Source organism: Pseudorasbora parva, chromosome 1, assembly GCF_024679245.1.
Source record: "Pseudorasbora parva isolate DD20220531a chromosome 1, ASM2467924v1, whole genome shotgun sequence".
Taxonomy (NCBI): domain Eukaryota; kingdom Metazoa; phylum Chordata; class Actinopteri; order Cypriniformes; family Gobionidae; genus Pseudorasbora; species Pseudorasbora parva.
Window position 1 is genome coordinate 42,836,713 of NC_090172.1, and position 25,608 is coordinate 42,862,320.

A 25,608-nucleotide genomic window follows, 5' to 3' on the forward strand; every position below is an offset into this window, starting at 1 on the left:
GAGTTAATTTAAAATATACTTTGGTGGAGAAACAAAATAACTGTACAACAGGTACACTATTCTGCATTCATATGATGACAAGGTTATAATTCAACAGATTCAATTAGGCTTGGTTTTCAGTTGCATTTTACTTTCACTTTTCCATCCCTTAATTTAGTCAGTGTGCCACTTATGGGGCTAGTTGCAGAAACAACCATTATGTCAAGACTGTGCCTTAAATACTAGCGTGACCAACTAGTAATTGGTCAGGGTACAATCTATTCTTTTTTTTTATTTTGGTTTTAAATTAGACCAATCTACATTTTTATTATGAACAGTCTTTAATTTAAAAAAAAGTCATGACTAGTCTCAGTAGTTTGCGCAACTGGCCCCTGCTGTTCATTTTTTAGTGTTGACTCCAAGCTCCACTGACAGTCTTCAGATTCTGATTTCAAATGCTGCAATACACTATGGTTCACATTTGGGATACTATTTCCAATTGGTGTATACATATGCAAGAAAATTACAACCACACTTTCAATAAGGAGATTCTTGGGAAGAAATTAATTTGCATAGAGCATTACTTTTTTCTTTTTTTTTTTTAACTTGTGTTTAACTGCAACTCCACAGCTTTTAAAACATAAGTCACTTTTAATGAAAATACGATATTTTCCATAAGGCATTGAGAATCTTATTTAGACCAATCAGAGGAAATGCCTCCATCAAAGATGTCCCACATAATACAGCACGTTTTTGAAAACAATTCAAGGCCATCTGAATAAATTTGTCTTTCCCCATTTGCTGCTTGGATGCAATGGGCTGATAGCAGCTTTATGAGGAGTCTGTCACCACTGGAACGAAGTAAAGAGTTGACACATTGTTCAGTGTTCAAGATGGCACTGAGTAGCATGATTGGGTAAATGTTGCATGTCTCCAGGGGCATCTGGGCACAGAGGGAATGGGAAGGGGGACGATGAACCTTCGTCACATGAAGTCATCATAGTCATTGCCGTAGCCACCGTCAAAATCACCATAATCAGCAATGTCATCTTTCAGTTTTGCTTTCAATCCACCACCAGGAACTACACCTTTCTTCTTTTTCTTATTTGCCTTCTTTTCCTGTGAATAATTCATATTGAATAATTGAGAGTACTTTTCTATTGACATTTTGATCATAATGAAACAGAATTTATATAAAATTTAACAAAAATTAAAAGTGGCTGTAAATTTCACCCTTAATCAAACTTCTAAAACAGAGTAGCAAGAAATCATTCAACTCACTCTTTCTTGCTTTTGTTTTTCACTGAGCAAAACAGACAAAGAAGTACTTATTTTCTTCAGGTCATCTACTTCCACTACACAGAATGAGAAATAAAGAACACAATGATTAGCATTCAGACATGCATGGTTATATATTTACTCTAGACATGTGCTGTATACGGTAATATGATGTATCACAATAATGAATATGCACAATATTGTTATTGTGGGCACTGTAAATGATTATTTACGAATTTTTTAATGCATTTCAAGAACACTGATGCTTCAAAGAAGGATATGCACGCTGATGTAAATAAGGCGCAACAAGTGAAACTGCACATTCACTCTGACAGCAGATGGCGCTGATGAAACAGCAGAAATGCAGCTGTTACCACAGAAACCGTACTCAAATTGGCTGTGCTACTTTCTGTTTCTGAACAGTATTTAAATTTAGGCTATTCGTTTTCAAACTGAAACATTTCAATCTGGACTACATGTCTAAGAAATTGTTAGAAAATATTTTGATTCTTTATGGTTTGGTCACACTCCATTAGTTAACATAAACTGACAATAAAAAAAATACTTCTAAAGCAGTTATTAAACGTAGTTCATTTCAACATTTAATATTTTTTTAAACCAAAAGATGTAATTGTATTATTTAAATGGACCTGAGCTAACATTTTAAACATTTAGTTCCTTTTTGTTTGATATAGTAATATTATTTAATGCTCTGCCATCTGCAAGTTGCCTGGTAGTTTTTAGTTTCATAGTTGTAGTAACGACAGGTTTGTTTAAGCCCAAGACAAAGTTGTTTTTTAAGCCCAAATTGCATTTTTTTTTTTACCAACGTTAACTAAGAATAACTTCTGTGACAAATGTAGCTATTGCTCATTTTTACATTGACTAATGAGACTTTATTGTAAAGGGTTACCTATTGTTCTTAATAATTATTTTGTACTTTTATGTTTGAAAAAATGTTTTTAATTTATATAGCTTTATTGTTTTTAAATGTTCAGTTCTAAGTTATACTTTTTTTTTCATTAAACCTAATTGGATTTGCAACTTATTTCAATATCGTGATAATACCGTGTACCATTAATAAAACTTAACCTAAATGAAAATTTGATACCATCACATGCCTAGTTTACACAACTCACCATATAATCTAAACAGCTGGGGCAATATCAGAAATTCCTTGTCACAAACATCCAATTTTTTTAAATAAAAAAGATTATTATCCACATACAACTCAAAATATAATCATGCACTTACATGAAATACAAAGCTCTCGAAACAGTGACTCCAAAAAGCTGGAATAATGCACTGATTTTTCAAACTGTGTTATCTTATCTTTAAGTAATTTTTCAAATGCAACAAAGTCATCTTTGGATGAAGGGCACATGGCTTCAATTCCATAGGCATTGTTTGTTGTCATAACAGTAGTAGAAGCATTTGTAGCAGCAGGATCAATACCTGAAATCAGAAGAAGTGTTCATTGATTAACTGTTACATATACAATATGGACAAGATTAAAATAAAGCGTCATGGTCAACCTTTTTTCTTACCAAAAGCCTCACGGGCCAATTCTAAATCTGCCTCCTCCTGCAGCTTCTTCATTCGAAGCTTCTCTGCTAGAAGCTCTTCTGGTGATAGATTCTCACTTACCGCTGATTCTTTTATCTTACAAACACAAAAATTATAAACGGTTCAAAATATACAAAAGTAAAATGAGTATAAGGATAGAAAGAGATTAATTCATTAATGAGTAAATATGTAACTAATAATATTGTTCTTACCTTCCTCAACTCGTCTTCTTTTTTCTTTTGAGCAATTTCTTTTTCTTTTATTTTATCACTTAGTTTTTTCTTCTCAGGTTTCACTTCTAAAGGAAATGTAATCAAACCATATGAGTACTTTCCACTTGGGTAAAAGAGAAACAGTAATAAAATACCACAAATAAAAAATACAGAACAAAAGACCTACTTAATGCCCAGTTTTACAAATACACTATAGACTGTATTTACAGCAGCACCATCTTTGTGGTTTTTTTTATATAGGAATGAAAGTGAGGCTGTGAGGGATAGACCAAAACCCAAACAACATTAGAAAATGATTTTAAGTATTATTATTAAGTATCTAGGAGCTTTATACAGCTATTGAAAACCACAACGCGTCTATCCCTCACAGCCTTGCTCTCATACCTGCATGGTAGTTCTATACATAAGGTCTATTGTTCTGCCTACAACATTTATATTGTGAAATATGACAGCTCAACAGAGATCAATACCGGCTTTTATCTGTTCAACTTTCTTCTCTTCCTCCTTCTCTTTTTCCTCCTCCTCATCATCCCAGTTATCCTACAGACAGAAAGGTTACAGTGGTTAACATGCAAACTAATAATATAATTTAAAATCAAATCATATGTTTTCTTGTTTAACCAGACATGTAATAAGTGGGATAATACACTGACTCAACATTACTCCTTACATATATAATACAATTTACAAAGCATACATTCTTCATCAAGAGCATTTGGTCATTTAAAAAAATAACAGTACCAAAGATTGTAAAACAATTTAAGCCTCATATTAAAAACCATCTTACGTGACAAATTCTCTTCTTCTAATAAACATTAAATACTGACTAAATTGATAGCATTGGTTATGTAGTCATTTAAAACAAAAACGTATCAATAGCTGACTTGGATTTGAGCTGAGGAACTAGAACTACAAAAGTTTACAAGACTTTTTATTTCAAGGCATAGAAATCATAAAATGTCCGTTGTTCCTTGAGATTTCCAGGTTTCCCATGAACATGTCATATGAGAAAAGTTCATTTGAACTCTCGAGGCCTCAGTTAACGGGTTCATTCTGCGAGTCATTTCTAGAGCTGGTTTCAAACAAAACAACTCGCAGTAAATGACGATAACACTTGTGTACCCATAGATTTAAAAAAAAAAAACATAATCGAGAAGAGTATGGTGCCTCGCGCGAGTGAGAGCGAGAATTCTAGATTAGCGCGTAAACACGACACGCAACATGACTCAATCGCGTCATGACGTCAACAGGAACTAGCCAGCTGCTGCCTGGCGGAAAAAATACAGCATGCACATAACAGCGCCGGTTTAGATATAGAATAAAAATAAAGAAAACAGTTTTTTTTAATTATTATTATTTGGTAGCAGGACCGTGACACATGTCTTGTTAGGAAACTGTAAACTGCGGCGTGCTAGGTTCTCTGCTAACTACGTTACATTTAACAAGCTAAAATAGCAACAATTTGAACAACTAAGATTAGTGACACGTTTAAATGAACGAAAACACAAATGAAAAGAGCTGCTAATGAACGTCCACGTGACCTGTCACTTTGCTCGCTGTTAGACTGGACATGTCAATAAATTTCAACCACAGACACAAATAAACTAACGTTAGCCGACATGCTGTCAAAGCTACTATAATAGTTTGATTCATCTGTGATGGATCATCTGTGGATTGCAGATTATTATAGCCTGTCATATAACAATTCTGTAAAACTGGAAGATGAACTGACGTAAACACACAAAACTGTCAGTGTAACAGTAGTGCTAGAAAAGCCTGAACACGCAACCAGATAACTTAACGTTACAGCTGGTGAAGCTCTAAATAAAACGGGCCTGTTCTAGGTTAGCTAAACGGCTAAAAATACACCATGATCGCCCATATTTGTGTCACTACTTTTAGTCACATATCATTCTATAACACATAATTCAAAGAACTAAAACGCTCATTGGTGATAAAGTGGATTACAGGGTCATTAGCACGTTACCTTCACGTCTTCTTCCTCGTCCTCGCCTTCCCATTTATCCAGCCGCCCGGGGGCAACTATGATCGGCTCACTTGGATCGAAGTTGTCAGCGTCTTTTCGAAAAACAAAATAATGTCGTGGCTAAGACAGTGACCAACACCCTCTTTCATACACGTAACCTCAAAATATTGAAAGTAATCCTTACCCCAGTCGTCGGAATCCGCCATCTTGGCTTAGTGTGAGTTAGTTAAAGTAGTAACTGAGAAAGCATGTGCCCAGAACTGCTCTGATCTACGCGCTTCTGCCTTTCATGCTGACGGGATATCGGAGGACTGGATCGCGCGCAGCAGTGCGCGACAACGCCCTCGTGTGGTCATTGCTGTTGTACAAGGCCGGTAGGTGGTGCCTGGTCATGCGCCAATAATAATATTATTATTTATAGTGCAATTATTAATAATATATTGCTGTTGAATTATTAATATATGTAATAATTATTGTTATTGTATAAATATATTATATATATTTTTTAATTATAAGTACCCTTACAATCTCTCTGGTAATACTTTATTTCCAAGGATACATGGATGATATGCACAACAATACAAAATGAAAATACAGTCTGACATTAGGTGGCATGAAAAATGACAAATATGTAGATTTACATAAGTAGTCAAAGTAATACATGAGAGTTTATTAATTAAAGAACAAGGAAACTTCAGTTAATACAACCCCTTCTGATATTTTTCCAGCATTTCATTGTATGAAGTCTGCTCAAGCAGTTAAAAAAGTAAATAAATAATATTAATAAAAACCAGACAAGAAGTAGAATATACAGTGAGTCAAACCAAATACAGATCTAGAATATTACATTAATCTCCAAGCAAGCAGTTATTCAAAAACAATCAAACAAAATCACATTATCATGACTGACCAACTATTATAAAGTGCTGAAAGAAGTTATAAAGTGCTGAAAGAATTTCCACAAGTTATTCTTCTCATACTTTTTTCCAATTACATGGAACCCATTTAAAATTACATTCAGCATTTTTAAAAGTGCTGACTATACAGATATATATTTACAGTATTAAATATACATCATATTGCACATATTTGGAAAGGAGAGTTTATTTATAAACTATGAATAAATATTTATTTATGAAGTATAGCAGCAATTCACCAGCGACAGAGCTAACTCATCACAGAGGGACAGCAGGAGAAAGCAGCAGCTGCATTATCAGGATGCTTGAGAGGTAGAGAAAAGGACAGGGGTGCAATGCAACTCCCAGTGACCAGCCTGAAAAGAAACACAAATACAAATGTGAGACATTTAACATTTGAGAGTGTCTACTCTCAAAAATATCCAAATATCAACCATTCAGGTTTGAGACTGCTCACATATTAAACTATAACCAATATTCTTTTAATTAAAATGGAATAAAAAAAGAACTTCTTTCAACAAATGAGTGAAAGTACCTCTGAAATCAACAGGTTTGTCCTCCCAGGGGTTGAGCACCATGTTAAGGGCCGTCTGCTGAACTGGAGATAGAGCGGCGCGCTGGGCGTCAGTTACAGCGATGGCCTGATCATAGGTGAACATACGAATTTGTGCCTGGTTAAACACTACCTGTGAAGACAGAAATAATAAATACCTGGTAAGAACAATACTAAATTGGTTTCAATAATCCTTTTAATCAAAAATACATCCTAAAAGTTTTTGTCCCCTCAACTAGCCTATCCTGCACCCATAGTCAAGATGAATGTGGAAAGAGATTTTAGTTATGAAACAGAATAAAGGATTTTTGTTGCCTTCAGTTGCCTTTGTAGAATTAATATTGGGTTACTAATGCAATTTTTTAAAGTTTAATTATGGTGTGGGGTTGTTTTTCAGGGGTGGGGCTTGTCCCCTTCCTTCTTAAAATTCTTAATGCCTCAGCATAGCAAGACATTTTGGACAATTTGAAATGTCATGCTCCCAACTATTATTTATTGCTCTACCATCTGTAACTTGCTCGGTAGCTTTTAGTTTCATAGTTATAGTAACGACAGGTTTGTTTAAGCCCAACAAATATGTAAATGAGACATTTAAAGTATAGCTACTCATTACTCCTCATACATCCGCTTGTCTGTGCAGTGCTGACACTGGCTCTATCCCAATAACAATTATGAACACAATCAAATAGTCACCTACACGCATCATACGCTTCAGGGTGAAGAAAGAGAAAACAGATACTAACTGCAAATTTGCCCGCTGGGATGAGAGAGATGGCAAGTGGGGTGATTCCTTCTATTTGTTCCTTCACCAAAGCAGACATGGCTATATCAGGCAGCCCCGCTACAGAAAGGGGAAAAGTGCACAGAAAAATTATGTCTACACAAAAAACAGCAACTATGAACCAAAAAGAGCAAATACTGCACAATGCACTATATCTGTTCATCTATTAAAAGACACATTTATCCAAAGCTACTCCCTAGTATTCCACTGGAGCAACCTTAGGTAAAGTGCCTTGCTCAAGGCCTCAGTGGTGATATCTGTGGGAATCAAACCACCCACTTTCTAAGCTCTGAGATGTACCTGCAATCACTCCTATCTCAATAAAGACCTCTGGTCCCCAGGAGCTGACCGGTCCAAATGCCAAGCTATTACTGAGCAGTCCTGTCAATGCCTGCAGCTGCTCTTCAGAACAGGACAAACGCAAATTGCCCAGCCACAGAACTGCCTTACTGGAATGAGAAAAACAACACAGTTCACATTCAGCATAAGAGTAAAAGAAATGCTTTGTATGAACCCTACAAACAACATATCAGAGTTTATAAGGTAATTCAACCTGAACTCCACTGGATTCAAGCTGCGCATGACTGGTGCATCAATCCCACACACAATGTGCCCCAAAGCCACAAAAGTGCTGGAGTCTAACTGGCTAGGATTCTTTCTGGTTGAGTTCAGCACCGTGGAGAATAATGTTTTCAACTGGAATTGCAAAACAGAGGTTGAGCATGCATACTACAAAGGTTTTGTGTCAGTAACAGTAAGATTTTTTTTAACTTGTAATAAGCAAGGAATGATTTCTGAAAGATCTTATGACTGGAGAGTGGAGACTAGATTAATGATGCTGAAAATATAGGAATCGCCACAGGAATAAATTGGAAAAAAGATTTTAAAATATATTTAAATAGAAAAATAGTTATTTTAAATTGTAATAATATCTTTATATTGTAAAATTACTCTTTTACTTCTGTATTTTTACTTACAGCCTTAGTGAGCACTTGAAAAAGAACTTCAAAAACATTAAAATATCTGGCCCATCCTAAAAGTTTGAATGGTTTAGTGTACATTAATAGATGAAGGGATAAATATCAACAGGTTTCTCAGTCAAACAGCATATTTACATGTAACAGCCATCCCAGCTCACTTGCTATGTTTTCATCAACTTTTTACCTGTCTGCTGGTCCATGTATTGAGCGCCCCCATAACTGAAATGGACTGAATTTCAGACAGTCTAAGAGAGGCCAGTTCGTCAAGTAAGAGCTGAGTGGCAATGCGACCCAACTGAGAGATCACAGAAGAATTAAAAGAGGAAGGCATCCCATATACCTACAAAAAGAAAAGAAAAACGCCACTTATATTATATTCTAGTTATGCAAAAATTCCCTAAATACCACCAACATATTAATGAGATTACCAACAAGTGGAAAGTAGAAATTCAAAACAAGGATATATCTAATGATGTGAATCATCAAAATGTCTCTTGACTCTTGATATATGAGCTGATGGAGAAAATCAGGCACCTCTTTGGTCTTCGTAAGGAGCACTGAGAGCTGGAATGCACTAAAAAACGGATCCTGGCCAATGAGCTCCAAGCACCTCCGAAATGCAGCTGGTGGCATGTTTTTAAGGCTATCAATAGTCCAGGCAGAAGGTTGTGTCACATGCAGGCTCTCACAAGTGGGAATCAGCCCTGCAACTTAGACACAGAGAGGGAAAGATAAAATGAACAGAGTCAAAAGTGTGAGATGACACGCATACTGCTGTATTACATCCATTCGTACTTATTTATTCATTTATTTAAAGTGAACAGAATGATGCTGATGCCAAACTGATGCTATTCTATCAAGGCAAAATATTGTACTTACAAGTGGTACTTTTCACTCTAAGGAAGCCGAGGAAGAATTGAAGCACAAACTGCAGCTTATCAAACAGCTCTGAGGGTTTCTGACACAGAGAACCAAGCTCTCCGTTCTCCCACTTCTGCTGACTCAGGAACAGCCTCTCAATGCGCTCTAAGTTCATCAAACCCTGAAAACACATGTACACAGGTCAAAACACAGAAAATACTTGGTCAGTTGGTCATGAGTACATGTATTTAGATTATATATATCTGTGTCAGACACATAGAAATATATGGTCACTTACTAAGGGGATGAGTTGAATAATCTCCTTTGGAAGAAAAAACAAGAAACGGTCCACTTGGTTCAGAGTCTCTGATGTCCAGTTTTCTACAGGGCTTTGTGGAAAACAGTTAGAATTTGTTGTTATGGGGCATGTAATATTTATGGTTTTGATATAATTTTAGGTTTAATGATTTAATAATAATAATAATAATAATAACTTTATTTTATATAGCGCTTTTAAAAGTAAATTCTCAGAGCACTTCACATTTGTAAAATCAAGACAGATAAAACAGGGATGGTAAACACAATAATAAAAAATAAATAAAATAATAATAATAAATAATAATAATAATAATAATAATAAAAAAAATAATAAAAAAAAATAAAAAAAAATTCAGTTTTTACTGTCCTTACCCAAATGTCCTAGATTCCTGTAGCATTTCTGCCACCAGGTTTCTTTTACTGATACTATAGCAGAAACCTTGTAGGAACTCCAGACCATTAACAAAGAAGCTCCTATCCAATTTGAAAAACATTTCATCTGCCACAAACGTAGCCATTACACCTAGCGAATAAAACTCCTCTTCAGTGTACAGACCAGTGTACATATCCTGAGAAGACCAAAGAAATAGTGGTTGGTTACAGATTTAAAGAGACTTCTTATAATTAACCAACTGGCATTAAAGGTCTATAAAAACACAGGTCACACAATATCTTAAACTTGTTAAACAACAATGTACACAGAATCATGGTTGTTTACCCTTTCAAAATAATTACCTGGGATGGTCCCCAACTATAATATATATATACATGACCTCTAGGCTGTAAAATAAGGGTCTTTACCAGTCTTTGAACCATCTTGTCCACCACGACAGCTTGTTTGTTGCTGGAAAGCAGTAGGAAGAATTGTGGCTCCTGTATGATCATTTTCCTTAGGGAATCCATTTTATCTGCCGGAAATTTCTTAATGGTGCTCAGCCTTTGGACAATGACATCAAAATTAACATGAAGACATAATTATATACACATGTACAGTGTAAATCCATTTGAACGGAGTTAAATTTTGACTCACGGAAGAGACAGCGCAATCTGAGAGCCCAAATCTTCAATTAATTCTGAGAAGAAGTCAAACCTATATAGTTCCTCGGTTACACACTTTTTCTGTAGTATAGAAATAAAAAAGAAACTTCTGTAAAGAGAGTGCAGGAGTTTTTTTCTTAATTTGCAGTTTGTGCATTGCTAGATCCAATAGTCAGGGTTTAAGAGATCTCTACTCAAGGCAGGTCTACACTTAATTTTATAAATCGAGTGAACAATGAAATAAGAGCTGACCCTGGTGAGGACTTGATCAAATAAAGAAGAAACTAAACTGGCAATCTGTAACATTTAGGACTTGAATTTAAATGTAAGTTTACTAGCATACCAATGAGGGGTGGAGCGGCACAGGCTGCTTTCTCAGAAACGTCAGAATGTCACGTAAAGGAGACGTAGAAGCTAGGTTTTGGAACAATCTTCTAAGGTTCGAGCAATCCACTCCCGTAGCCACTGTCCCCAGAGACCTGTCGTGTCAGAGAGAGAGAGAAAGAGACAGAAAAACATGATACTTAAACAAGCAACCAGTACTACACTGAGCAGTGTCCCAATTCATTTTGTAGATCTTGTTAATAAACACAAAAGTCCAAACTTACAGAAATTCAGGTTGTGAGAGACCTGGGTGGGAGAAGATAGCCTCTTTAAAAAGAACTTTAGCCTATTGAATGAAAAAAAATATATATATATATGTATGATGATGTTACAGGAACAATCATGCGCTTAATATTTTAATATAGCCTACATTGTATAATGTTTTATATATTAGTGCTGGTGGTAGTGTGAGCTTGAATTGCACTGATAGTAGGAAAATGACTTAAGGAATTTACCTATAGGTCAGGGAGGCAGAATTACTGTAACCTGCTCAATATTCTTTCTATACATTAATAGTGAAATCATTGACTTCCTGGCTCTGTAAGCTTATCTTTAACAGGAAAGGGGGATTACAAACACTTTCATGCTTAATGTCCTGGAAAAAGGGACTGACAGTCCTAGAACTACTCAGGTTGGTTTCCATCTTATAGTGAACATGGCATGCCAAAAGAAGATACGGTGTCTAGTGTGCTAAATCAGACACAACAAAGCAGCTTATGCTCCATTATTAATAATTAAACCAGTAATTAGACACTGTAGTATTGTACTGATCTCTGTGGTAATGGAGTATCATGACAAAAAACCTACGTTATGCTCAAGTACACCTTTAGTCAGACCAACTATATCTGAAATATATATTTTGCCATTCAGATCTGAACCAGATTTTCAAAATTGTAATGATATTTCACAGTATTACAGATTGAACTGTATTTTGATCAAATAAATGCTGCCTTGGTGAGCATAAGAGATGATGTTTCAAAACCATAAAAAACTCAGGAAATAGAAAGACAAATCCCAATTCTGAATTTAAACAGATGTAAGAAAATCATCAACAATCATTATTCAGTAAGTAGATATTACAATAAAATCATCACTGCCACAGTCAATTAAACACTGTCAAAAGTAATAAAATACATTAAAAATACATACTTATTTAAAATAAAGCTCAAATTTAAAATGTATTAAAAGAATATAAAATAATTAAGTGTGTATGACTAGACTAGAACATACATACCTGCTGTGTGTTCCAGAGGCGAGTGTTTACAGCACTGTCTCTGATCAGCAGTAGAGGAACTTGGGGAATCAAACTGAGGAGTGGAGTGCTTGAGAGCAAATGTTTGACTTTATCCATCTTCTGGGACACAGAACTAGAACTCTGAAAAGTGGCAGCAGAGGAATTCACAGCAATTGTATTACTACACTTGTTTCCCTTAATTGAATACTCCAATATGAGCATGTTTGAGCCTTGATATCTGTGTCCAGAAGTCTTAAGGAACAATCTGTTAGAGCGATTTTCTTACCCAGAGTTTGCAGATGATAGTGTTGACCTGAGGGGGGGTGAGCCCAGGTGTCTGAAGGCTTATGCCAGGTAACGCTTCCAGCAAAACATCAGATGGTAAAGTCCATAGAGTCTCCACCTTTACTCCACTCACAAGAGACCCCAGCATAGACAAATGACCAGACCCAGGCAGAGCCAGCTGAGAGGAAGCGCAAACACATGTGTGATATTTATAAAATACACAATATTTAGTATTGTTGAAAATGTTACATAAACTGGGGTTAGGGGAATTCCAGCGGACTGCAAATTTGAGAGAGAGAGAAAAAAAAGGTTTCATAAAATGTATTTTAAGGGCTGTCAAAGTTACATATTAATGCAATATGCATTATTATTATTATTATTATTATTATTATTATTATTATTATTATTTTAAAGTCACCAAATTTGACATTACATTTTCATTCTGCTTTCTAAAGACTAGAATAAATAATGATATGATTAAATCAGCGTATTTTTTTTTTTAAAGAAATAAGACGACCTCGGATATGCTGTCAACTTAATATAAGGTGTTTTAACAATTTGCAATATAAATAATCACAATGTAATATTAATCATTATTATATTATCATAAAAACTTTTTTTTACTAAATACATTTCATTTTGAATGGTTGAGTGTGTATATAGTGATATAAATATATATATATATATATATATATATATATATATATATATATATATATATATATATATATATATCACTTTTTGATCAATGTTCTTAAAAAAAAAAAAAAGAAATGCTAATTAGGTATTTAAAATAAACATATTATCCCCAGACTTTTGAAAGGTTGTGTGTATGTATATTAGGGGTGTCCCCGACTAAGGATTTACACATTCGAATCACTCTATGGTCGACCGATAGTCGAATCATCTGATCTATGTGTGTGTAAACCATAGACTGGAAAAAAAATAAATGGTATAAACGGGTTGGGAAGGGCAGGACACTAGCCAACAGGAGGCTAAGACTATTTTTATTTTACTTTACACACGGCACACAGCCACCACTTTGAATAAAGTGATCAAAACTAGGCTACACTACACATTCGTAAATTAACCATTTTCTCATAACATTTAAAAGCCGCGATCGAAACACAGAACATCACACAAATATATAAAAGAACATTTTGATAAATAAACCTAAAAAAATACCTGCCTAGAGAGGAAAAGAACACTGAGTGCGTTTATATGCACGTTCTTAAGCCGATTGTGCCTAAAGGGGGTCGCACACCGGACTGAAGCTCAGCGGCGTGTCTCAGGTATCTCACACCTATACGCGCAAGCTCAATTTTGAATCGACTTCTTACAGAAGAGCTGCACGATGAGTGTATCTTGTAGCACAGGGTGAAATCAGTACATTCACGATTTGTGGGAAATATACATTTAATCGCCGCGGACAGGCGTCGAATGCCGCCGTCGGTGTATGTGTTCTTTAAAGGCGTGACACGTCTTTATAACACTAATATTGAGCACCCCCATAATGCCAAAATAGTATGATCCTCGTTTCACACAACCGGGGTATGCAGCAAAGCATTTATGAAGCCACAACACGCACAAACTAGAGGCAGATGACAGGCCACTAAATACAGTACAAACCACAGAGACGGACGTCCTGCTGTTGCTGTTTCTCCTGTTCAATTTATTTCAGCCTCCGAATCTGATTCTGGATCATATATCTATTAGCTGAGATCGATAGCCATGGGCTTCTCCATGCTTGAGGACGTCACCGCTTTGCGCGCTTGTCATTCTTTAGCTCCGCCCACACGATACGCCTCCAGGCGCTGTTTTTTTTCCGGAAAGACTCGGTACAGCCAATATTTCTTTTATAAATATAATAAAACTAAAGACTTTTTGGAGATATGAAGGATGCAATACTACTCTATAGGTACTCAAGATTGACATGAGATTGACTGAAACTGAGTGTTCCCCCCCCCCCCCCCCCCCTGAAAATGTAGCTTTGTCATTTATTTTATCAATAATATTTATTATATAATAATTATATTTATCATAAATAAATAAAAATCTAACAGGAAACTAATTTTAATTTGTAATATATTTCACAATATTTGTTTTTACTGTATTTTTGATCAACTAAATGCAGTCCTGGGAAGCATAAAATACTTTTTTCAAAAACCTTTTTTTTTTTTTTTTAAACATACCAACCTCAAACTTCAGAATGGTAAAGTTTTTGTAAAGCTACCTTTATATTTTAGCAATTAGTTTAAAAAATCCCTTACATAAACAATGTAACTAGCTTTATGTTAAATGTATTAATGAATGTGCCATAAACAGTCTATATAATAGGTGACGCCACACATGTGAAAGAGAATGTATGTACCAGCTCACTAGTGACATCCTATCTGACCTACACCACAATGTTCCCTTAAGCCTTAGATACAAAATACAAAGGGCCGCTTGATAACTTCCTTGTGTCTGGTGTAATCTTATACCTTGAGGAACTGCCAAATCACATGGATCATACAAGTAAATGTTACATGCACTTTCAAACACGCAAAGTAAATTATAAAGAGTAACTGACGGGTCAGTGTAAGTGTCAGCGTGTGAGGCCAATGCAATTGTCCTTGAAACACCCCGGAGTTGATTACGCTGGGTTGTGGGCCAGCTGGCTGAGGAAAAGTGCTGATATCTCAAATCCAGGCACACACATATTCACAGGGGCTAGGAATTGGTCATCTTCTCAAAAAACATCAGAGCAAGCACAACTTTTCTAAAGCTCACTGCAGAGATATACTTACGCTCAAATTTGCTGAGATCTTGTCGATGATAACACCAGCCTTTATGAAAAGATAAAAAATACACTGATTAATAGGTAGTGAATAAGGCAATATAAAGCAATGAAATAAGATGGAGAACAAATATTCGGATAAACCCTAATTAAAGTTAATTCGTAGTTACTTTTATTGAATTAAAACACATCTATTGACTTATACAAGGATATTCTCTGTTTCAACCTATAGTCAAGACTCTCTATGGACATCTGAAGCGGTCTGTTATTCCATTGTGCTTCCATCCTCTGCCTTCCTTATGTTTTGGGTGCACATAGAGATGGACATGCAGAATTCATGTTTGGTCATGCAGAAAAGAATAAAGCAATCCTCTGCCTATATCAGATACCATGGCTCCTCTGACAGCAGTCTACCATCTGTTGCAAAGCCCTCGAGACTAAACCCACACTGCCTGTTTGTGACTTTTGACCTCTACTCAATTTCAGCATTCACTAGACTATCCAAAATTAACAAGACTAATGCAAAATGCAAGTAAAAATACTATTAGTCAAACAAATAAAACTTACAGGCCAGTTGGCTCATAAAGCTTTAGTAGGAATTGCAACATTACATTATATTGATGAAATTGTAGTCTGCTAGCCAATGATTCAAATGAAAATGTTGACTTTTTTCCAAGATTTTGTAATAGTTTCCTAGAGACAGATCCTAATTCATATAAATTAATGTATTATTTTCATAAATGCTCCTTTTATTTATTTTCTTTAAACCATTTTATAACAATAGCCATTAATAACCATAAACCATATTTTATAACCATGTCATAACCATATATATTTTAATTATTTTTATGCAAATTATAGTTTCATAGCTGGTGAGAAATATTTATGGCCTGTATATTTTTATTCACCATTGGCAGGTAGTACAAAAAAGAAAATGTTGGACCATGGGTATGCTACATCTAATACTTACAATAAACAGATTGTAAACCTGTTCAAACCAAGAACAGTAACTATAAAGATAATTATATAACAGTAACTATAATTAACGTTTTTATTGTTTATCAGCTGGGAAAAACACTTTCTCTCTCGTTATTGTTAGTTATAGTGGTGTGAACTCTGCTAAACTTAGAAAGATATTTAGAACTAAAGTCAAACAAAAAATTATTCAGACACCAGATATATTTTTTACTAGTGGGTGCAGGGCACCATAATTCATTTATGTAAGTGAGGATAGCAAATAAAAGTCAACTGTGACATATTATACCCAATTAAATAAATTCTTTATACAGTGACTGAAAATTGGGACCAAAATTATTCAGACAGTTTGACCTGACCATGTTTTGCTTAAGTGTTTTTTCTTTAATTGCTAATGGGACCTTTTATACCACGGACAGAACAGAATTAAGCATTGCTTGGTAATTCGTTGACCTAAATTGGTATTTTTTAATTGTGTACGTAAATTGAACAGCTGACAGCTGATTGGTTGATTCATTAATCCATTACATACCACCTTGCTATCAAAGTTATCTGACATTATCAAGATTAATATGTTCTGTCATTTATTGTCATATTTTATTAGCATTTTCTAATTTCTAACTTTCTGGTGTGATCAAGCCATATGACTTACTATATGTGTGTGTGTGTGTGTGTGTGTGTGTGTGTGTGTGTGTGTGTGTGTGTGTGTGTGTGTGTGTAGATGTATGGTAAATATGTATTGAGATAAAGTTACTGGTTTCACTTCTCTAAGAGAGTAAGTGGTTTAACACTTTCAGAGGGTGTGTACCTGTGCTGGGGTGAAAGGCACAGATGCGAGGTTGCTGAGGGCAGGCATGAGCTGGGTTGAGTTAAGCTGCTGCAGGACGCTGGATCCCAGCAGGGGCAGAAAAGGGGCAAGCTGAGAAACTCTCTGAGGAGGGAGGCTGGAGGGAGACTGCAGCTCAGATGCTTTCAAAACCACGCTGGATATCTGGACACAAAAGGAAAAGTAACCAAAAACACCAGAGACTACTATGCACCACGGAGGTAAAATTATTCAACAGGGGATCATTTTTTAAAGATTAGGGTAAATAAAAGAGACAGTGATAAATAATGAGAACATGTCCACTAACCATGTTGCTAGGTACACTAAATCCCTGAACTGCACATGTTCTAATGTTGTCCCGGATCACTGAAAAGGCCTCTGTTCCTGCATATACCATCAGCTCGCTGGGGTGAGCCAGACAGGACAGATTACCTAACCTGGAGGGTTGTGAGAGGAAAAACAAAAGTTGTTTGTCTTACTGTCTTCATTTGTTTGCATTTCTATAACCCACATTTGAAAAATACAAGAAATCATATTGTTTTCATTTTAATGGAGTAAAACATTTAGCTAACCTCCTCAACTGGTCTACAGTGAGATTTTTGAAGGCTCCAGTGAGACTCTGAGCAATGAACTGCTGCTTGAGGAGACCCACTGTGTTACTCCTTAAGACATCCAAACCATCCAGCAGCTAAGAGAACAAAACACCGACCATGAAGACAAGAGTATGTCATAAGTCATCATTTAAGACCTTTTAAATTCACTTAGTCATTCAGTCGAAATGGTAATTTTTTTATGAATTTAAATGGGCATTTTTACCCTCTGGGCCTCTTAAATGTAAACATAAAAAAAAAAAAAAATCATCAGAATGGGATGAGACTTGGTGACTTTTGTTGCATTAGGAATGCGAACACAAAAATCATGGAGATGAATCGGATATGTTAAAGGGTTGGGGGGAAAAAAAGAGTCACACTTGGCTCCTTAGCAGTCAAAAATGACCCACAAAGGAAAATTTATGGGAAATATTCAAAAATACAAAAGGCATTGAAGAGGTGAAAATTTAATTTCAAGAGTGCAAAATAGACAATATGGTAAAATTTAGCCAAAATACTCAAATAAGAGGTTAAAATCAGATCCGACCCAGATTTATTAAGCTGTGATACAACATACCGGCTCGTTTTTATTACATTTTTTATTGAATTTTGATGTTATGTGTAACAAATGGTCTGCTTTGTGTTCAGTTGAATGTAGTAAAATGAATGCAAAAACTGACACTTCAACATTTCAACAACAATAAAAAATGTAAACCTTGATAAAAAGTAGTCTATGAGAATGGCTAAGTGTTCACAGCAGGGCATTACACAAGTTTTTCTTTTTTTTTACTCCCACCAGAGTGAAAAATCTACCTTCCAAAAATTGGACTTTAAACACCATGTCTCTATTTTAACATGGGATATAGCTTTAATTGAAAAACATTTAAAAAATATATTAGAACAAAATTATATTTTTAAATGGGGAAAAACTTTACAAGTTTTAAAGTATACATATTGCATAGTATCGTAAAATAAAATAAAACAAATCAAAACATATTATTGAACAAAAATATATTACATTGGGTTTCCTGGGGTACAAAAAGAGATGTGGCTTTGGTCACTTCTGACCATGAAGAAGCCAAGTCTGACCCCTTAATGAAGAGGACCAGAGGTAAATGACTAAAACGTCTACAATACTATATATTTCTTATAAAATCTATTTGTGAATTATGAGATGGAAAGCAGTGGATACATGGAAATGTTAGCACCACAGTCTTATTCAACGTCCACTACAAAGCCATTCTTAATTTATGCATCTCTCACTGTTTATTTATTGAAAACAGACTACGAGGGCATGTCTGTTACAATGAACCAGAGGCAAGCATTGGCATTTTACCCAACTGAGTTGCCTGAGGGTTAACCAGAGCCAGATGGGTTCAGGTATCTTTGCGAGGTGTTGGGGCTGTTACCTGAGCAGGTGAGAAGTACTGGAAGCTCTGGAAGGGCAGATAGGCGATCAGGTTACCAATGTCTCTGATGAAGGATAAGCTGCTGGCTGTCATGTTAGTCAAGCTCATGGACTGACTGAACCATCGACCAAATGCTTGCTGCTGCTCCAGGGAAAGGTTTTTGATGCTGAAGTTAATGATGCTTAACCTGGAGAAAAGTAGGGGAGTGAAGATGTTTTTAACAATTTAAATGATGTGTAAAACCCTAAATATTGTGGCAGTGCTGCTGCTATTGTTAAAACTAGAACTTTTAAAATAATTTTCACTAACTAAAATAAAACTTAAATACCAAATATTAGATGAAAAATGTTTACTTCAAAAACAAGTAATGCTGCGTTGTCACCTGACAAAGTCGAAGTAAAAATACATTAAATTAAAAAAAGGACAACAAACATTAATTATATCATGTATCCTACTTTTTATAAAGTTTGCAATTCAAACAGCCAATGATCATAATAAAATATACATTTTAAATAAAAAAAGGGAAGTGAATGGTGTGGAAAGCTCTTTAAAATAGGTATATATGTGTGTCACTCACGCATTGATATTGTTTTTTAGAAGCGGCATTGACATGATGTCTGCAGGTGTAGCCAGAGCCAACAAAAGGCCCATGTCAGGGAACAGGCTAATATCCTTCGGCAGGTGTATTTGAAAAAGCACAGACACCATGGTGTGCAGGTAATCATCTGAGAGCTTCAGAAGAAGAAAGACTCGAAATTATATAAATGCATGTAACTTTATCAGTTGTACCCTTTTGGTTTTATTTGATATACAATGACGCAGTGGTAAGGATAGTTTACCTGCAAAGTGGCATAGTTCCTATTATAGTACTGCAGAATCTCCCTTACAATTATAACGTCTGCTGCACTGAGCACTGATCTCAGATTAGATAGAGGAATTCGAAAATACTCCTGTAAGCCAACCAGATATTGTGTATGAATGGTAATGCGGATGGACAAAGTAAAACATGAATGTGGCTTTGGCACTTTTAAATATTACAGGCCAAAGCCAGTTAATTAAAAACATGCGAATAAAGATTTCTATCCAACCTTGATCAGAAAAAAGTTAGTGGGCACATCTCTTCCTGTTTGCATCAGACTGGTCAGAACTTTCTGCAATACACACATGCAAAGTTTCAACTGGAAATACGTTATCTTAACCACATTGTGTAAAATGAAAATGACATCTCAAGATTGATGGAAACCACAACATAGATGAGGTATTTGTATCACAATACCAATGTGACTTTGTTAATATTACATGCTAAGGAAGAGATTGAAATTATCCGGTGTCACAGCTAACACCTTATACCTCATGTTGATGAGCTAGATCATGGGTCAATTACAAAATACTGGTAAACCCAGTAAGGGATATGCTTAATTAATAATCAGAACTAGAAGAACTTCCAGAACTAGTTCACATTGTATTTTTTTGAGGGAAACACTGGTCTAATGAAAACAATGATATGAATGATATCCCCTGCTCTGCCATTGAATAATAATACCAACCCCAAAGCACTGCAAAAGCACACGCTTGTTGTCAAAGTTGATCTCATTGTCCATGTAGAGGACAATTGACTCCAGCACACTAAGACGAATATTCTCTGTCACCCTCAGAGAGGTTATCTGATTTTCTTCTAGAGCCAACAGCAGGACAATCCACAGGCTGGTGGCCTGCTTGACCATTGATGTCACCTCTGTAGTCATGAGATTCTCCAAGCGAGGTTGGAGAGTTTTTATCCCACAGCGCAACAGCATCTGAAGGCCCTGGACTTGACTGCCACCTGGTTGGCAGACAGCACTGAAGTCTGTGCTGCAGGTCCAGTTTAGCCTTTTAGCTAACTCCCTAGGTAGACATGGCTGGCTCCCATTTAGATTGTCAATATGGGGAGCTGTGAACGTGGCACAGAGAGGGCCGACCCAGAGACTGGAGGCCTCTTGAGTGATGTGGGTGAGCATGAAAGAATCAGCACAGACAAAAGTGATAAAGTTGGCTTGGTCATAATCCCAGCAAAGAGCGAGGAGTGCAGCATCCGGGAGCACCAAAGCCCAACTGGAGTACTGACATTGCTGAGCCGGGCGGAAACCCATCAGGCTCCCCCCGTTCCCAGCCCCAACGCCTGGGCGAGACGCAGTCAGGTTTGAGCATTGCTTCAATAACCAGGTGTTGTCTGAATTGGCCAACAAATTCTGGAGTACGGTAACGTTGGCACATACATTCCGAGTGAAGTTCTCAGCATCAAGATCGGCACAGAGAGCAAGGTCGCTCATGTCTACAATAATAGGTTGGCTCCAATCTGAATAGACACAAACCTGCGCCAACACGTTTGTGGTGTCATTATTAGAGCACTCCCTAATCAGCCATTGGTTGTCATGATGAAGAGACAACTTTTCATACAAAGGTACGTTACAGCAGACGTTCTGACGGAAGCCTGTCTGGTCGTACTGCCAGCACAGAGCGACCACAGTCGGATCCACAGACATGTTAGTCCATTTGCTATAGTTACACCAGACTTCAGTGCTCAGCGGCGGTGAGCTTGTAGGGGGGTTGCGGATAGAGTAAGTGCAGTATTGTTCTACCCAAGAATTCGCGCTGTTAAGCACAAGTACATTGACGAACGTGTGGTTAACACACACCTCATTAATGAATCGAATCTCATCATTTTGGATACATAAAGATATCTGATCAGGGGAGACTGCTCTTAAATTCTTCCATTCTGAGTATTTGCAAGACTGAGCCACAAGGATGCTGATGTCGATTTGTGGAGGAGGTTCAGAGCAATTGGGCTTCAGCCAGTTATTTTCTTCAATGGAGAACACAACCATAAAGAAGGCCAAACTGTCACACATTAATCCCTCAAATCTGTCCATGTCATTATACCAGCAGAACGTCACTATTGATGGGTCGATGTTTTCAGCAGTCCATGTGTTATATGAACAATATAGGTTCACAATGTATGTGTCTGATGTGTTCACACAGAATTCCCACACCCAGGCATTAATGGGATTTTTGACCAGCATAAGCATAGCGTCAGCATTGTTACACACAGCAAGAATGAATGCAGCACGATCATTTTCACTGCACATTGTGACCAGAGCCGGATCCGGGTCACCACTGACAGTCCAGTTCTGGTAGTCGCAGAGGAGTTCGTTGAGGCTAAGGGTTGATCTTGCGATACGGCTTGATTGTACAGGGGCAGGATCACTGCAGGGCTCCATGAGAGGTAAGGTGACGTTCTGGATCATGTGACATGTGTTGCTCCAGACCTTTGCCACTTCGGTTTGAGAGAGTGTGCTGAGCACTTGACACATCTGGTAAATGACGTACGATTCCTGAGATGCTGCTGTTAAAATTGCTGCACAAAGGGTTTTGTTGAGTTGGTTAAAGTTTTGTTGTTCGCAGGTGAGACTGGATGTGGGGATGTCCACTGAGGGTGTGCCAGTACGACTGAACGGGATGCTGCTTGTAGCTTGGCATTCAGGACCTGGGAAACTGCAAGGAGGAGATTCAGGGGCCAAAAACATATCCAGAAGTGACTGCCCAAAAGACCAGCTCACATTATGATTCATGCCCCTGTATATAGAAAACAAGACATAGAATTAATTAGATTAATTTTAGAATAAGGTTAATGATGTGTCAACATAATGTAATGTAATATTCTTGTTTAACATGAATATGGGCTTCCAGTGTCATGAAATGCAAGAGCGACACAACATCTGCTTCCAGTAACATACCACATGATAAGCTGTTTTAGGTCCCCTGCGAATAAAAGACAGAACGAGACATGGTAAATCACTTATTGCACTGAAAAATATATTACAAAATATAAAAGAAGAAAAAAAAACAACATTGAAGAAATGAACCTATGACACACCTTGTTGACACTTCTCACTCTGGTCTAATGTAGGGACGTCAATGCCAAACTGTAATCCGAGTTTTAGAAAATCCACTGGAGTTTGAAGTGCACTTAACATGAAAGACATCACAGGTGGAATTGTCATGTCTATAAAACTATTCCATAAGGCTAAAAAGTTGTCTGAGTGCAGATAAAGCGGGAGGTCTGAGGACAAAATATTTGTCAACATCTCCTGAATGGAGCTGAACTGAGCCATGGTGGAGTCTGCCATTCGCAGATTAGATGTTGACATGCAGGCTTGAGCTTTAACAGAGGAGATCACAGAAAGTATCTGTTCATTAAATGCAGATGAAACAGTACCGGCTAAATCTGCTTGCCATCCACAGTTCTGTCTGTCCGCTAAAATACAAATTAAAGCCTGAGGGAGAGTTTCAATGAAACTGTCAATCAGCATTGGCTGGTATATAGTGAATAAATTGTTGAATATTGTGAAGTACGTGTCTAGGTTAGTGCTGTCAATTGTGATTCTTTCAAGGGGTGCTGTCATTCTGTTCATGCTCTTTTCTTCTCTTGACAAGGATCTGATGTTCTCCACCAGGACTTTCATGTTTCTCTCAAATTCATCCTCACTCATGGAGCTCATCTCACTCTGTCTGATGACGGTCTTGGGTAATGAGGGTTTTTTGGAGTCACCATATGCACTCCCTTTGAAGAAGAGATGAATACATTTACTAAAATACAGGTAATCCATAGTATTAGTGGAGCATGTTGAAACTATACATTACTTTTGTTGCTATCTAATTAACATGTATTAACATATTGTTAACATGCCAACTGTAATGTAAAAAACAAATGTTGGCTATAATGTATAATTTTCATCCTGAAAAATTACAAAACAGAAGTTCACCACCTTACAAATTCACAGCTGTCAGTCATTTCTTTTCTACAAGTGCTAAGAAAAATGTATAGCAAGAAAAAGGACAGAAATAAGAAAATGAAAGACAAGACAATATAATACAAGGAAAAAATATTCTTACCTAAAATTATGCTAAGCATGAGCAACTTTAAGCTTCCTCTGTGGTGCATTTTTACTGACAAATATCCAGATGTCGCTACGACGGTTTGTTAATTTAACAAACGCATGAGCACTGTCGGGTGAGACTTAATTTTCATTAATTACGATATCATCAAAAACCTAACACATCAGACAGAGCAATTCTTGTTCAGCAATGTAGACTCCGTGATTCCTGGATTTCGTCTCTGTTCTATCACGGCTGCCGTGTCGCTGCAACTCAATCCTGCATCAATCGCCTAATTAAACAACAGCAGAAAATAGGTGCGAAACATACGGAACGGATTTGCGAGTGGAGACACAGCCGAAAGTGCTGAAATATTAACACGTCGTGTTGACTGTCAGCATCTCTGTCACAGTAATGTACACCCGAGTAGTGACACAGGTAGAAACAAACGTAAGCACAGGTGGGTGGGTATAAGGTGAGGTAGGCTACCTCGACCGCGTGAGTTTACTTTACACCACAATTAACTTTAATGTGGACATTATAAAACTGATAGTGACGAAATGTTAACCATTTCGTGTGCAGTAGTTAATATTGCTTGAAAATTGCGAAAGGGTATGTCTTAGAGCAAACCTTTGGAAAAGTGTTAAAGTTTATTCATGTAGACCATAACAGTTGTTAATAGCTTAACTTTCTTTCAAACCACTCAATATAAAATTAAACTTTTTATAACTTCAATAATTTAAAACCCTTACCAAACACCGATGCCAATTTACCTTTGAAATTATGTATTAACAATTACATTAGTTTGATTCCTAATATTTAAAAGACAGCCATCAAAACATATTTGATCCACCTTTCTGAAACCACCATAATTTAAATATATGGTAACTGTTACCATAACAAAGGATCAGTCAAACATTTTTTTTAAGATAATGCTCAGTTTAAACTTCAGGGTTCCCACACCTTTTCATATTTTTGCATTCAAGAAAAATTGATGCTGATGGCATAGGCTCCTACCTGAAAGCAGAACAGCTTAAAATTTAGCAACTTTAGGGTATGCAATTTAGAGGGGGGAAATCAGAATTGTGAGATTTAAACTTTGAGAGAAAAAGTCAGAACTGAGAGATAAAAAGTTGCAATTATCTTTTAATCTGTTTTATTCCAGGAAAGAAAAAAGCTTTCATATAATAGTCTATAACCAAAAAGAAAAGACATTTCTGACTTTAGGATTATATTTTTGTCCCCATGACCATTACTGGCCTCAAAAATCATAATGTTCAGGTTTCAAGATTGTGGGGACCCTGAAATTTCATTATATATATATATATATATATATATATATATATATATATATATATATATATACACACACACACACACATGCTGGATATATAAATAGAATATTGTCATATTTATTTCACTAATTCTATTCAAAAAGTGAAACTTGCATATTAAATTCATTCAGTACACACACACAGCTATATTTTAAATGTGTATTTCTTTAATTTTGATGATTATAACTGACAACTAAGGAAAATCACAAATTCAGTATCCCAAAAAAAATTAATATTACTTAAGACCAATACAAAGAAAGGATTTTTAGAAATCTTGGCCAACTGAAAAATATAAACATGAAAAGTACGAGCATGTACAGCACTAAATACTTAGTTGGGGCTCATTTTGTCTGAATTACTGCAGCAATGCGGCACGGCATTGAGTCG

General features: G+C 36.3%; 2 protein-coding genes across 2 annotated transcripts; both read right to left on the minus strand.

Annotated features, from left to right (window-relative positions):
- Nucleotides 1-610: 610 nt before the first annotated feature.
- Nucleotides 611-5,385, minus strand: eif3jb (eukaryotic translation initiation factor 3, subunit Jb). The gene is made up of 8 exons (XM_067441413.1): nt 5,228-5,385; nt 5,044-5,135; nt 3,527-3,596; nt 3,036-3,121; nt 2,805-2,919; nt 2,512-2,712; nt 1,261-1,334; nt 611-1,098 (listed from the first exon to the last, which is right to left on the minus strand). Exons 1-8 carry the CDS (start codon nt 5,247-5,249, stop codon nt 964-966), a joined length of 795 nt encoding a protein of 264 aa, XP_067297514.1. The 5' UTR covers nt 5,250-5,385; the 3' UTR covers nt 611-963.
- Nucleotides 5,386-5,581: 196 nt separating this feature from the next.
- Nucleotides 5,582-25,192, minus strand: strc1 (stereocilin 1). The gene is made up of 28 exons (XM_067441424.1): nt 23,906-25,192; nt 22,887-23,573; nt 22,747-22,771; nt 20,521-22,585; nt 20,062-20,124; nt 19,813-19,923; nt 19,551-19,705; nt 18,974-19,160; nt 17,547-17,662; nt 17,282-17,411; nt 16,957-17,139; nt 15,184-15,222; nt 12,396-12,572; nt 12,110-12,250; nt 11,100-11,161; nt 10,835-10,970; nt 10,484-10,572; nt 10,255-10,390; nt 9,826-10,022; nt 9,434-9,524; nt 9,154-9,316; nt 8,809-8,984; nt 8,459-8,614; nt 7,848-7,990; nt 7,595-7,743; nt 7,257-7,354; nt 6,496-6,646; nt 5,582-6,316 (listed from the first exon to the last, which is right to left on the minus strand). Exons 1-28 carry the CDS (start codon nt 23,952-23,954, stop codon nt 6,219-6,221), a joined length of 5,973 nt encoding a protein of 1,990 aa, XP_067297525.1. The 5' UTR covers nt 23,955-25,192; the 3' UTR covers nt 5,582-6,218.
- Between the last annotated feature and the right edge of the window lie 416 nt (nt 25,193-25,608).